This window comes from Balaenoptera musculus, chromosome 12 (genome assembly GCF_009873245.2).
Source record: "Balaenoptera musculus isolate JJ_BM4_2016_0621 chromosome 12, mBalMus1.pri.v3, whole genome shotgun sequence".
Lineage (NCBI taxonomy): Eukaryota > Metazoa > Chordata > Mammalia > Artiodactyla > Balaenopteridae > Balaenoptera > Balaenoptera musculus.
The window spans coordinates 79,810,129-79,824,447 of record NC_045796.1 but is presented as its reverse complement, the minus strand read 5'-3'; the positions used below and the strand labels follow the sequence as shown (position 1 = coordinate 79,824,447).

Below are 14,319 nucleotides of genomic sequence, written 5' to 3'. Positions count from 1 at the left end.
TAATGTCTCGATTTGATTGCTATCAACTTCAACTGGTCTACCCGACCATGGAGCATCGTCCAGCAAGAAATCTCCAGCACAAAACTTCACAAACCACTTTTGACACATTCAGTCAATCGCAGCACCTTCTCCATACATTGCACAAATCTTTTTTTTTGCGTTTCATTTGCGTTTTTAACCTTTCTTGAAATAATAAAGCATAATGTGCCAAAAATGTTGCTTTTTTCTTCCATCTTCAATATTAAAATGGCTACACAAAAATTCACCAATTTTGATAAGTTTTTTTTTAAATGCACACTGATATAACAACTGTCACAACAGAATCTAACGAAATTGTTTCAAATGAATTTAAAGAGAACTAAGCGCTACTAGAGGAAGCGTATGGAAAAAACGAACGAACTTTTTGGCCAACCCAAAATATATATACACACACATATCATGTGGACAGGTAATATTTGTAAACTTTGGGAAAGGGATATTGGTATACTTAACTTGTAAACTATAGCTGCTTTTGTGTTAGGTAGGTACACGTATACTTGGGTATAGTATGAATGACAGTGCTGTAACAGTATTACATATATTGTTGCACAAAGATTGCATTTTATTTTAGGATTTCCTTTGGAGGTAGTCTTCAAAATGGTGAGATTTCAAACCCCAGGATCAGTAGTTACTGGCGTATCACCTGGAATAATTTTCTCCTAAAAAGAAATCACTGTCTTTTTATAGTTCTTAACACTTAAATTAACTTCCTTTATTATTGTTTTTCTCCTTTATTTTGCATTTAAGAGGCACTTAATATGAATTATAGCCATTTATTAGCACTAAGCTAACAAGCATTGATAAGCAGTTCTCTAGGATTAAATTAAAGCTTGTAAACTGTTAAGTATAATTTTTGGACAGATCAGATATCCTATTGCTTTTTTGTTTGGTGTTCTTTTTATATTTTTTCTAAGCATGTAAAATAACAACGTATAACTATAAATTAAGATCTCTTATTTTTTTCTCTATTCTTTCTTTTGTTTCTTAAACTTCCTTTTTGTTTTCCAGTCTGTTCTTTGTATTCTTTTTTTGTTGTTGTTCTTTGTATTCTTGTCAGAGAATTAATAGACGTTATATACTGTCTCTGAGTGAACATTTAATTGTATTCTTAATGTAATTACATTATGATTTCAACCTAAATCACCTGACTTAGCACTATTTAACTCATGTGCAGAAGAAAAATATCCCCTCACTCTTAACCAGTCAGGGTATCTTCTTCTGGTACCTTAACATATAACTTGCTAGACTTCTATGCATATATACCCTTTTTTTTTTTTTTAATGCATTTATACTATGTTTACTGTTCTGTAACTTGCTTCTTGACTTTGTTATGTTATTATCCGGTTTCTATGCTCTCATTAAAAGACATTGGAATGTCAGAGGAAAACCAGAATGAAAAACACAATTAAAGGAAGTTTAAGAATCAAATAGATGAATTTATATATAGTGGACTTTACAAGTTAATATAGCCAAGTCTCTCTGGTCATTTTTTTCGTGAATGCATAGTGACCCGCTACATTTCTGTACCATAGTTTAGGTTCTTAATGTTTTGATATTATATATATTATTAATAATTTAGCTCATATTATGTGTTTTATCTATTATTTCCTTAGATCAAATCCCTAGAAATAAAATTATAAGGACGAAGTTTATGCACATTTTAAAGACTTTTGCTATATTACTGCCAAAATGCTTTCTGTAAAGGGTGTCAGCTCCCAGCAAGCAGGATCTGAGTGTGCCTGTTTTTCTCGTATGCTCCTCAGCAACATTAGATATAACCATCCTTCAGGCTTTGCCAGGCTGATAGGGAAGTAGTATTTGGTTTTTTTTTTTTAATTTCCTCATTACTGACTGATGAAGCATTTTATGTGTTCAGTGGCCATTTGGATTTCTTCTTTTATTCATGTCTGCCTGTTGTCTCCTTTGCCTGTCTATCACATTTAGCATAGACAAAAGTGATTTTTAAGGAGGTTGTAATGAGAATGTGATATATGACTGCCATTTTATTGTATACTGAAAACCAGTCATAGTAACAGCTACATGATGGAGAAAACCAGCTGTTTTTCTAATTAGTCTTTCTCTTTTGACAGACGATAAAAATAACTTAAAAGCAAATAAATAACCATAATAAAGATAGTTGTTTGTGTTCTAACTATCCTTGAGGTATATAGTTTCCAGCAGATTAGTAATATCACAACTAAATTTTCAAACAAAAAAGTTAAGGGCTGTCCTTGCCCCACCCCACCTCCGACTTCTATTATGAAAATTTTCAAAGATACCAAAAAGTTGAAAGACTTTCACAGTGAATACACATATATCTACTACATAGATTCTACAGTTAACACTTTTCTATACTTAACTTTATCACATATCCGTGTATCTAATCATCCATTTATGTATAAACTCATCTTACTTTTTTTCCAATGCATTTTCGAGTAAGTTACAGACACCAGTACAGTTTACTCCTAAACACTTCAGCAGGCATATCATTATCTAGAGTTCAATATTTGTTTTAGTTTTCTTTTTCTCTTTTGAAATAAAATTTACATACAATGAAATGCACAAGTCATAAGTGTACAGTAAAATACATTTTGACAAGTACACATACCTTACTAACCCAAAGCCCTGGGAAGACATAGTACAAATGATATCATCACCGCAGAAAGTTCCCTCATGTTCCTTTCAGGGTACTCCTCATCCCTGCCCCCTCTAAGGTAACTATTTTCATATAAGTGGAATAATACAATGTGTACTCTTTGTTGTAAGTCTTCTTTTCACTCTGGACAGTTTTTTTGAGATTCACCCATGTTGTTGCATGCATTAGTAATTTGTTACTTTAGTGTTCCATTGTATGGCTGTACCAGTTTGTTTATCATTCTCCTGATGATGGACACCTGAGTTGTTTCCAGGGGTTTTTTTGTTTGTTTGTTTGTTTGTTTTAAGATTATAAGTAAAGCTACTATAAATGTTCTTTTTATGGAGGACATTTTTTTTAAAGTTTAGGTTTTAAAATTTATTCTAAAGATCCAACCTATTAATCATTTTTACTTGTCTCATAGTATCTTCCATATTCTTACCTGTTCTGCGTATCTGGAAATAGTGTGATATATTAAAAAGACATTGAGCTAGAAAATCCAGCAGGAAATATCCCAACCTCTTTTTTTTTTCATTGAAGTATATAGTTGATTTACAACTGTTGTGTTAGTGTCTGGTGTACAGCAAAGTGATTCAGTTATAAATATATATTCTTTTTCATATTTTTTTCCATTATAGGTTATTATAAGGTACTGAATATAGTTCTCTGTGCCCTGCAGTAGGGCCTTGTCTTGTTGTTTATCTATTTTATATATAGTAGTTTGTATCTGCTAATCCCAAACTCCTAATTTATCCCTTCCCCACTTTCCTCTTTGGTAACCATAAGTTTATTTTCTATGTCTGTGAGTCTGTTTCTGTTTTTTGTTTTGTTTTTTTAATAAGTGCATTTGTATCATATTTTAGATTCCACATATATAAGTGATATCATATGATATTTGTCTTTTCTTTGTCTTACTTAGTATGATAATCTCTAGGTCCATCCATGTTACTGCAAATGGGGTTATTTCATTCTTTTTTATGGGGAAGTAGTATTCCATTGTGTGTGTGTGTGTGTGTGTGTGTGTGTGTGTGTGTGTATACACACATATCAATCTTATTTATACATTCATCTGTTGATGGACATTTAGGTTGCTTCCATGTCTTGGCTATTGTAAATAGTGGTGCTGTGAACATTGGGGTGCATGTATCTTTTTGAATGAGAGTTTCCTCTGGATATATGCCCAGGAATGGGATTGCTGGGTCATATGGTAATTCTATTTTTAGGTTTTTAAGGAACCTCCATACTGTTCTCCATAGTGGCTGTATCAATTTATATTCCCACCAACAGTGAAGGAGGGTTCCCTTTTCTCCACACCCTCTCCAGCATTTATTGTTTGTGGACTTTTTAATGATGGCCATTCTGACTGGTGCACAGTGATTCCTCATTGTAGTTTTGATTTGCATTTCTCTGATAATTCATGATGTTGAGCATCTTTTCATGTGCCTATTGGCCATCTGTATATCTTCTTTGGAGAAATGTCTATGTCTTCTGCCTGTTTTTTTTTTGTTTTTTTTTTTTGTTTTTTTTTTTTGTTTTTTTTTATACAAATGGTCTCCCAAAGAGAAGACACTTTTTTTTTTTTTAATTTATTTATTTATGGCTGTGTTGGGTCTTTGTGCTAGGGCTTTCTCTAGTTGTGGATTGGATTGTTTGGTTTTTTTCGTTATTGAGTCATATGCGCTGTTTGTATATTTTGGAAATTAAGCCCTTGTCAGTCGCATCATTTGAAAATATTTTCTCCCAGTCCATAGGTTGTCTTTTTGTTTTGTTGATGGTTTCCTTTGCTGTGCAAAAGCTTATAAGTTTGATTAGGTCCCATTTGTTTCTTTTTGCTTTTACTTCTATTGCCTTGGGAGACTGACCTAAGAAAACATTGGTACTATTTATGTCAGAGAATGCTTTGCCTGTGTTCTCTGCCAGGAGCTTCATGGTGTCTCGTGTTAATCTTGGTGTTTGTTTTGTGTGGTCTTGGGTAAACACTCAGTATTCACCTTCTCATCCCCAGAAGGGGGCATTCAGTGAAAGCAAGAGTGTCACATAGGTTTCATCTCAAGTACCTCCCTGGAGTACTTTGCTGAGGGTTTGGCACAGTTTAGCAAAAATGACTTCCATGATCAGTTAGCTGCTAAAACTTCCATGAGCCTCTTGTTAGGCATTTGCCATTCCTGGACCAGTCAAGTTTTAAATCTTTTGCCATATTATGTTTCTGGCTATAATTTGAAGCTAGTTAATTTTCACATGAATTGTCATAATCTTCTCAAATGTTTTTCTCTTTCCATGGAAGATAGAATCGCAAAGGAATTTCTTAATCCTGACATTGGCATTAACTTATTTATGCTTATTGTCTCTTTGTAGATCTACTCTAGTTTCCCATACACTGTCAGTCATTTGCCATACTTCCACATCATGTTGGTTTCAGAAGTTTCATCTTAAAACGTCTAGTTAATGTCATTCTTTGCATTTTCTTTTTTTTTTTTTGGTAAGGACCTCAGTAGAAATTCATTACTTCACATTCACCAGAGACTTCACATAGGAGAGAAGCCTTTTAAGTGTGATCAGTGTGGTTAGAGTTTTAGTCGGAGTTCAGTACTTATGTTCATCAGAGAGTCCACACAGGAGAAAAACCATATAAGTGTGATGAGTGTGGTAAGGGCTTCAGTCAGAGTTCAAATCTTCGAATTCATCAGTTAGTCCACGTGGGAGAAAAGTCCTATAAATGTGATGACTGTGGTAAGGGCTTTACCCAGCACTCAAATCTTCAAATCCATTAGAGGGTGCATACAGGAGAGAAGCCTTAACAAATGTTACGACTGTGGGAAGGACTTTTGTCACAGCTCAGATCTTCACATTCGTCAGAGGGTCCATACGGGGGAGAAGCCCTATACTTGTCATGAATGTGGGAAGGGCTTCAGCAAGAGTTCCAAACTTCACACTCACCAAAGAGTACATACTACAGAGAAACCCTATAAATGTGAACAGTGTGGGAAGGGCTTCAGTCAGCGTTCCCATCTTCTCATTCATCAGAGAGTCCATACAGGAGAAAAATCTTTTGTTTCTCTTTGGTTATCCTCTCCTCTCTACAGATTGACCTCCTGTTTACTCACTCTGTGCATGCTTATAATATTCTTTGCATTTTCTGTCTCTTTCCTTTAGTTCCTTATAGATAATCTTGATTTAGGGGGTCAAGATTTTAAAATCGTTTTTCTCTATCATCTTTTTTTTTTTTTTCCTTTTTTGGTGCCAAAATTTATTTTCTTAAAAATCTAAAAACCTCTTAAAATCATTTTGTAATAACACAGTGATACAGAAGAGTTTCCATATTACAGATGTAAATTCAATGAAGAAGGGTATACTAGTATATATAAACTGTTGTAAAATAAGCTTTGGGGGAACATATGAACATTAGGTGTTCAGTGTGAACATTTTATATTTTCAGGTGAGGTGCAGGTGCAGAAATCTGAGATTACTGATTGCTAGAACGTTATTTAATTGAGCCCACGAAATGATTACAGGGTTGGGATTTTTAGGCCATAAATGAGGATTAAGTACAACGTTGAAGGCAGTATTTAAAATGCCATCTTAGGGGGTATAAACCTTTAAGTTGGGAAAGCAATTTCCTTTTTACCTGATTTCTCAAAATTAATTTCTCCAAAATTACTTTCCTCAAAGTAATTAGTGAGCCAATTCATAGTATTAGCTTATTTAACATTAGCTCTTTGGGTGCTTTGTATATTGGTTCTGTGGTTTTTTTGGTCTTTTGTTTGTTTGTTTTTTGTTATCTATTTTGTGTATAGTAGGGTATACTTATCAGTCTCAGTCTCCCAATTTAACCCTCCCCCTGCCCCCCTAGTAACCATAAGATTGTTTTCTATATCTGTGACTCTATTTCTGTTTTGTAAATAAGTTCATTTGTACCATCTTTTTAGATTCCACATATAAGCGTTATCATATGATATTTGTCTTTCTATGTCTGACTTACTTCACTCAATATGACAATCTCTAGGTCCATCCATGTTGCTGCAAATAACATTATTTCATTCTTTTTTATGGCTGAATAATATTCCATTGCATATATGTACCACATCTCCTTTATCCGTTCATCTGTTGATAGACACTTAGGTTGCTTCCATGTCTTGGCTGTTGTAAATAGTGCTGCTGTCAACATTGGAGTGCCTGTCTCTATACATAGAAAATCCTAAAGATGCTACAAAAAACTACTAGAGCTCATTAATGAATTTGGTTAAGTTGCAGGATACAAAATTAATACACAGAAGTCTGTTGCATTTCTATACACTAACAATGAAAGAACAGAAAGAGAAAGTAAAGAAACAATCTCATTTACCATTGCATCAAAAAGAATAAAATACCTAGGAATAAACCTACCTAAGGAGACAAAAGGCCTGTACTCCAAAAACTATAAGACGCTGATGAAAGAAATCGAAGATGACACAAACAGATGGAAAGATATACCATGTTCTTGGAACATGGTATTTACAATACCCAGGGCATGGAAGCAACCTAAATGTCTTGAGAGAGGACTAGATAAAGAAGATGTGGTACATATAAACAACGATATGTCTCTATATCGCTTTCCTGCCAGACCCTACTCAGAGACTGACACTTTAAAAACTCTTATCATTTCAGTCCTGATCATACACTCATACTCTTCTCTCCACTGCAGCTATCTCATCATGTCTATGTCACATTTTCTCTACCTCTGAACACAATTAACAAGGGGAGAAACAAGGGGTCCAAGCCTTGAGAGAAACTGAAAATTTTTATTGATAATAGAGAAAAACGTTGTTTATATTCATTAATCCAGTAAACATTTTTTGAGCCCCTGCCTTGTGCAGTTTCTAAACTCTGAGAAAACAGGTGACTAAAACATGATTTCTGCTTTTCCAGAGCTGACAGTATAATGGGAGGAAACAGATCAGTGCAAATAAGTAGCTTAAAATAAAATGAGTACTAATAGAAGTATGGATAAAGTGCTGTGGAAGCTCTGAGTATTTGCTTCATCATGCTTAGTGTGAGATAGAGGTAGCTTCTTAACAAAGAATAGTTTGAATTTACTAGATAAATAGGGAGGGCTTTGCTTGTGAAGAGAACAGCATATATATAAGAGGGTGAAAGAGAAAACATCCTGGAGAAATGCACTTATTTGAGGTATAGTTTTTTTGGAATTAAGACTGGAACATCAGTACAGCCTTCTGCTTGGCAAGATACGGGGTTTAGACTTTTTTCCTTAGCCAATGGAATCATTGAAAGATTTTAAGCATTAGAATGGTAGAATCATATTTGAAAGATGACCTTGGCAGTAGGGGAGAAGGATTTGAAGCAAACAAAATTGGAGTGAGGGAGATCAATTTAGGTAGGAGTTAAGCATCTGAAATACAGTGGCAGTGGAGTTGGAGAGGAAGGAATGAGTTCAAGAGCTATTAGTAGAATTCACTTGACTGTGAGAAAGGAGACACAAGGACAAGTCAACGCTTACTCAGATTTCTAGCTTTGGTGTCCAGGAAAATAAAGGTGTTCAGACTGGACAATGGATGAGAAGGTGGAGTCACTTAGTGGGACTCTGTGACTGCACTAAACCAGAATAATTGCATGGGTTTCTTAAGACAGTATTGTATACCAAGCTCAGAGAGATAATGCTAATTTTTATGTGTAGATAATCTCCTTATTTTAAAAAAATCAAAAGATAAGAGGATGTAAAAGATAGGAAAACGGAAGTATTTAACAAACTTGGAATTATGCAGGTACAGCATTTTAGTTTGTAGATTCATTAACTTTTGTTTTAGAAACATGTGTTCAGTTTTCTTTGCTGATGAAGTCAGATTGTAATAAATTTTAAATTGTTCTGTTTGGAGTTCGTTAAATCATTTAAAAATTCGAATTATGAATTAATTAGAAATGAAAATGATTGAATTTACATTGAAAAATAATGAAGAAAATTCTCTTTTGTGTGTCTTGAATTTAAAAAACCATTAAATTGAGAATTAGTTTAGTTTCCTTTATCTAAGCAGTTGTACCCAATGTTTGAATTCAAATTTTTCTCATTACCAATCTAAGAAGAGTAACCAACTCAGGGGGGAAAAAAAATGTGTGTGTGTGTGTGTGTGTGTGTGTGAGAGAGAGAGAGAGATTCAGTGTAGGAAGTGCTCTTCTGCCTTAGTTGCACAGAATAAGCTGAAGAGAATATTAGCACACTTGATGAAAATGGTCCACAGTTTGGGAGGTGGGAGAGAGATCCTGGTAAAGAATAGACAAGAGCAACCAGGAGATGGCCACTGGCTCTGACCTAAAGTTCTGTTTTTCTTTATTGTACATATTGAAACATTAGTTTATTTTAACTAAAACATAATTTGATAATATAAGTTAGTATTTTTTCATAGCAAAAGATCATGAGGAATTTATAAAGTTTAATTTCAGTACTTTTTTTTCCCCTTCCTTTAGATCGTATAATGAAAAAAACAGAAGAGTCTGAATCACACCCGGAATCTGAAATTAAAAGGAAAGTTGCACAGAAACGTCACAGTAGTACAGATCAGTCTACCCCATATTCTCTGTCTTCTGCTTCCAAAAAATGTTTAACTGATTTAGAGGTGGGTAGAGAAATTATTCTTTGTTGCTAATCAATTGGTATTTTTATTAATATTATTTTTAGTATTTATTAAATTCTAGGTGAACTTTCGAATAGGACTGGAAGAGAACTAGAAAAGTTATTTAGGCAAACTTTTCTGCCTTCATTAGATCATTTTTCAATTATCAAAAATCCAGAATGTATATCTTTCTGAAAAGAATTTGTGAGTACCTCCCTGCAGCATACTTCAAATGATTGCTCTCAATCAGAAGTTTTTAGAAATAAGTTTAAATTTATAGAAAAAATGATAAGTATCCACATATTCTTCCATTTAATTCCCCAGTTTTCCACATTTGCTTTATTGTTCTCCCTCACTCTGCCTTTCCTTTGTGTGTGTGTGTGTGTGTGTGTGTGTGTGTGTGTTTTTCTGTACCATTTGGGTATAAGTAAGGCAGAATGCCCATTTACTACATAATACTTTAGTGTGTGTTTCCTTAAAAAAAAAAAAATTCTCCTATATAACCAGAGTACAACTGTCAAAGATTTTTAATTAACATGGATCGAAAATTATCATCTAATCCACAAACTTCATTCAGATTTTCCCTAACCAGTGTCCTTTATGGGAACAGGATCCAGTTCAGGATCATGTACATTTAGTTGTCATGATCTTCAGTCTTCTTTAATCTGGAATCATTCCTTGATATTCCCTTCTCATTAATAACCTTGATATTTGTAAGGAATATAGGCCTCTTACTTTGTACCTCAAGTTGGGTTTGTCTAATGGTTCATCATAATTTATACATTTTTCAAGAATCCTCAGAAGTGATGCTATGAATCTTATTGCATCATATCAGGAAGTAAAGAATGTTGATTTTCACATTACTCACTTTTATCTTAAGATGTACTCTTCTAGATTTTTCCAGGTATTTTAGTAGGTATTTTTAATAGATATTTCTATACTCATTTATTTATTTTACTTATTTATTTTTGGCTGCATTGGGACTTTGTTGCCGTGTGTGGGCTTTCTCTAGTTGTGGCGAGTGGGCTTCTCATTGCCGTGGCTTCTCCTGTTGCGGAGCACAGGCTCTAGGCACGCGAGCTTCAGTAGTTGCAGCACGTGGGCTTCAGTAGTTGCAGCACGTGGGCTTCAGTAGTTGTGGCTCGCCAGCTCTAGATCATGGGCTCAGTAGTTGTGGCGCACGGGCTTAGTTGCTCCGCGGCATGTGGAATCTTCCCAGACCAGAGCTTGAACCTGGGTTCCCTGCACTGCAGGCGGATTCTTAACCACTGCGCCACCAGGGAAGTCCCTATACTCATTTATTAATAAGAGTTTTTTCTTATCCCACGTTTACTTATATATTTTTCTATTTTTATCAGCATGGACACATAGATTCTTATTTTACTCAAAACGGTTATACTCCATAACTATCATTTTTCATTTTGATGCTCAAATTGTCCCAGACTTGGCCATGGAAACTTCTTCAAGCTGGCTACTGTTTCTTTTTGACATATTCCCATCATTATTTGAGTACTTACTTTATGGTATAACCAGATGGTCTAGACTTCTTTGTATTTTCTCTGCATCAGCTCTAGAGTCATGCATTTCTCCCAAGGAGCCATTGTTTCTATAAGTGGAGGGAAGGTATTTGGGCAGTAGTTGTGCTCGTTGCTACTAGGTGTCACATTTATAGGCCCTCTCAGTGACTGAACTAGGAAATATTTTGTGTGCGTTTGTGTTAATATTCAGTACTTATTAAAATCTGTGAGTTTACATGGACAATTCCATTTCTAGTCCAACACCACAGTGTTTACTTTAGCCTTCTTGTATGTTGCATGTTTGTAACTCCCTTCTCTGACAGTGAGAAACCTGTCTCCCATCATCTCCAGTGTATTTACTTATTTGCTCCATTGCCTTTTACGTGCCCAGTCCTCTGGCATGCCAGCCTAAGGTCGGCTTGGGACATACTGGCCTCCCCCACAGTGCTTGGCCCACTGCTTGACCCAGGGAAAGGAGGAAAGAGGAAGAAAGCCCCTTCCCAGGCACATCATCCTTCCTCCATTAGGCATGCAAGCTAAAAACCTCAGAATTTTTTTTTTAACATCTAATATATATTTTCTTTCTTTTTATCTTTACTCCCATGCCACTTATTCTTTTCTTAGTGGAGATAAAGAATAGATTGTAGCCATCCTCTATGTAACTTTAAATTCTTGAATAAGATTAGTGGTTTTTCTTTCCATGTGTAGTCTGTGAAATTTCACAGTATGTACTGCTTATAAGAAAACAAGGTCTTTGGTATTTAATGAGATTATAAAAAGTTCAGACTATTTACACAGTGTGACATTACCTCAGTGGTGTCTCATCAAAGGCAGGCTCTTTCTTATTAAGTATAGTTGGTTATTATTAATGTGTAGAGACTGGCAGATACTATGTGATATGTAATTTGGATTTATTTTATTTTGTAAGTCTTCCACTGACCAAAAGGGGGGAAATGACACTTTAATTAATCTTTGTTTCCCAAAAGAAATTATACTTAACATACAATTGTTAGGAAAATTTACTACTTTACTAAAAGTAATTGAGCATTGTTGAGATTCTAGTTTTTAGGTCACTAGGTTGATAAAATTCTTAATCTCTAGTTTTTATCATGAAAAATTTAATATCATGTTTGGTTCAGCTGATCTGCATTTTATTCCTAATTGTTGCAAACGGTTCTAAGATATGTGTTTCTTAGCTGATGGAAGGCATATGATAATAGCTCATGATATATTTCCTTCTATATTTTAATATTAAAAATTTTAATAGCAGAGAAGTGCTTTTTCTGTTTCTGTATCAATTTTATAATTGATATAAAATTTATCAATTTTATAAAAGAAAATATGTGAAAGTATTGCTTTTCCATGGGGTTCTTTTTACTGAAAAATGTCCTTTATTATAGACAGTAAAGTATTGGAGACAGTCTGAACCCAGCTTGATCATATCCTCGATTCTTAAAAGGCAGAGTTAGCTCATATATAGCTGATTCCCACTGTGGCAAATGGGGGTCTAGCTCCCACATAAATGAACATATTTAAACTTTTAAACTGTACCACGATGTTTTTTAAACCTAGCTAGAGGTGGAAATATGTCTATGCTCATCATGAAAATAATGGGGTTTAGATATTTTTTTAGAGGATTAGAGGGTAGTATTTAGATAGGGACTGCTCTGTTGTTTATGGGTTTCCCTTTCTGGTACAGTAGGACGTGGTCAGCCATTTGCATTATTTGTATATTTATTTTCCTTCTTATAGACATAAGTGCTACAGAACCTTGTTCACATAAATAGGTACATGAGTATGGAAAGAGTTTTTTACAGTAATATCACCAAATACCTTGAACTCCTTCTACGTTATATGCTTCAAAATTACATGACACTCTACTGTCAAAAAACATTTTTTAATGATATCACAATTGTAAGAGGCCTAGATTAGGCCTTCCTTAAAATATTTTTGAAGTACTATCTTAGAAGTAAATTATCTTGTAAAAGTTTTTGTTAATCAGAACTTAGAATTGATTCATTTTTCCAACATTTGAAATTATCCTTCTGCTTGGTTCGGTGATTTTTATACCCCAAGGCAGTGCACCCTTGTAATATTTCAAATGGAAGATAGGTTTAGTGTTCTTTTTTTTTTTTTTGCTTTTAAGTATGAGAAGAACAATTGTGGCAGGTGATGCTTTGACATGAGAAGCATAATCAAATCAGTTTTTGGAAAGGTTACATGTGTGAATTGAGGATCTAGATGCTGATTCCTTTGAGATTATATATGTCCTGTATGCCTTAGAAAATCTTTATGTAACCCTTGAGGAATATACATAGTCCAGTTTGAAGACTGCTGGACTAGAAGGTTTGAAAATTCCTTCCAGCATATTCTGATGCTAAATCTCAGGTAGCATTCAGGGTTTTGTGGTGGCCATAGTGAGGATGATGGCAAGTGGGAGATTTAATTTTGAGATTACTGCTGTTGTTGTTCCATGATGTTGAAATAAAATGCCAAAGTCTTTCATTTCTTTCCTTATTTTTTATTTTTTGGAATTTAAGGTTTCTAAACAGTGTGGATATTGTCCAAAATGTGGAAAAGAAAAAGAAAATCAGACCAAATGCCAAAGTTGTGGTATTCCTTTTCCTAAGGATTTGCAAAGAAATAGCAGACAAGCTGTAACTTTGAATGAACCTACTGGATTATTAAGAACATCAATTCATCAGAATTCTGGAGGACGGAAGTCACAAAACACAGCATTACCAGCCAAGAAGTTTTATGGCAACAGTGTGGGGAAGGTTCCAATTGATATTATTGTGAATTGTGATGATAGTGGACAGAATTATTTACAGACTAATGGGAAAGTCATTTTACCTAAGACAGAAGTAGCCAAAATCACAAACCTGAAAGAAAGGAAAACAAGCCTGTCAGACCTAAATGATCCAAGTAAGTATTTGACTCCCTTTAGTATTGCTGTTATCAGTCCGTTATTTTTCACATATATTTTTAATGTGAGCATGAGCATATTTCAGAAGTGTAGTTTTAAAAGGTATCTTCTTGTGTCAGTTATGTGACATGGTCTTTGGGTAGATTACTAAAACTGTCCATGGAGTTGGAAAATATAACTGACTTTGTTCTTATCCCATCCATCTTAAATAGTTTAAAAAAAAAAAAAGGCACAGACCTTGGCCCTAGTCTTAGGTCAAGTGCCAGTTATGCCCCATTTTGTAAGTTTGACCTGGTTAATTTAATCTCTCTGATCTGTAAGTGGATATATTTCCTTCCTGATAGGGTTCTTGAGGGAGTAAATTTAAAAATAACATGAAGTGCCTAGCATAGCTCAGTAGAGCCTTTGACAAAAGAAAGGACTCTGAAAATTCGTTCCTGTACTATTTTTGTTCATCTCCTAAATCTTTTTTCCTATCTTTAGTCACGTGTACATACGTGTATGTATATGAAATGCAGTCCTTTTTGTAACAAATGGCACAAGATTGGAAACAATCATGAACTGGTTGAATCAACTATAGTGTACATAGCTGTACAAGGG

The 14,319-nt window shown here is 34.5% G+C and overlaps 1 protein-coding gene across 10 annotated transcripts in view; it reads left to right on the top strand.

Annotated features, from left to right (window-relative positions):
* SENP6 (SUMO specific peptidase 6) overlaps positions 1–14,319 on the top strand; it is a 106,415-nt gene that overhangs the window by 55,977 nt on the left and 36,119 nt on the right. For all 10 annotated transcript variants that reach the window (XM_036871105.1, XM_036871107.1, XM_036871102.1 and 7 more), the window contains 2 exons: positions 9,131–9,279; positions 13,334–13,718. In XM_036871105.1, the coding sequence (XP_036727000.1) occupies positions 9,131–9,279; positions 13,334–13,718 (534 nt within the window). The remainder of the gene's footprint in view (positions 1–9,130; positions 9,280–13,333; positions 13,719–14,319) is intronic.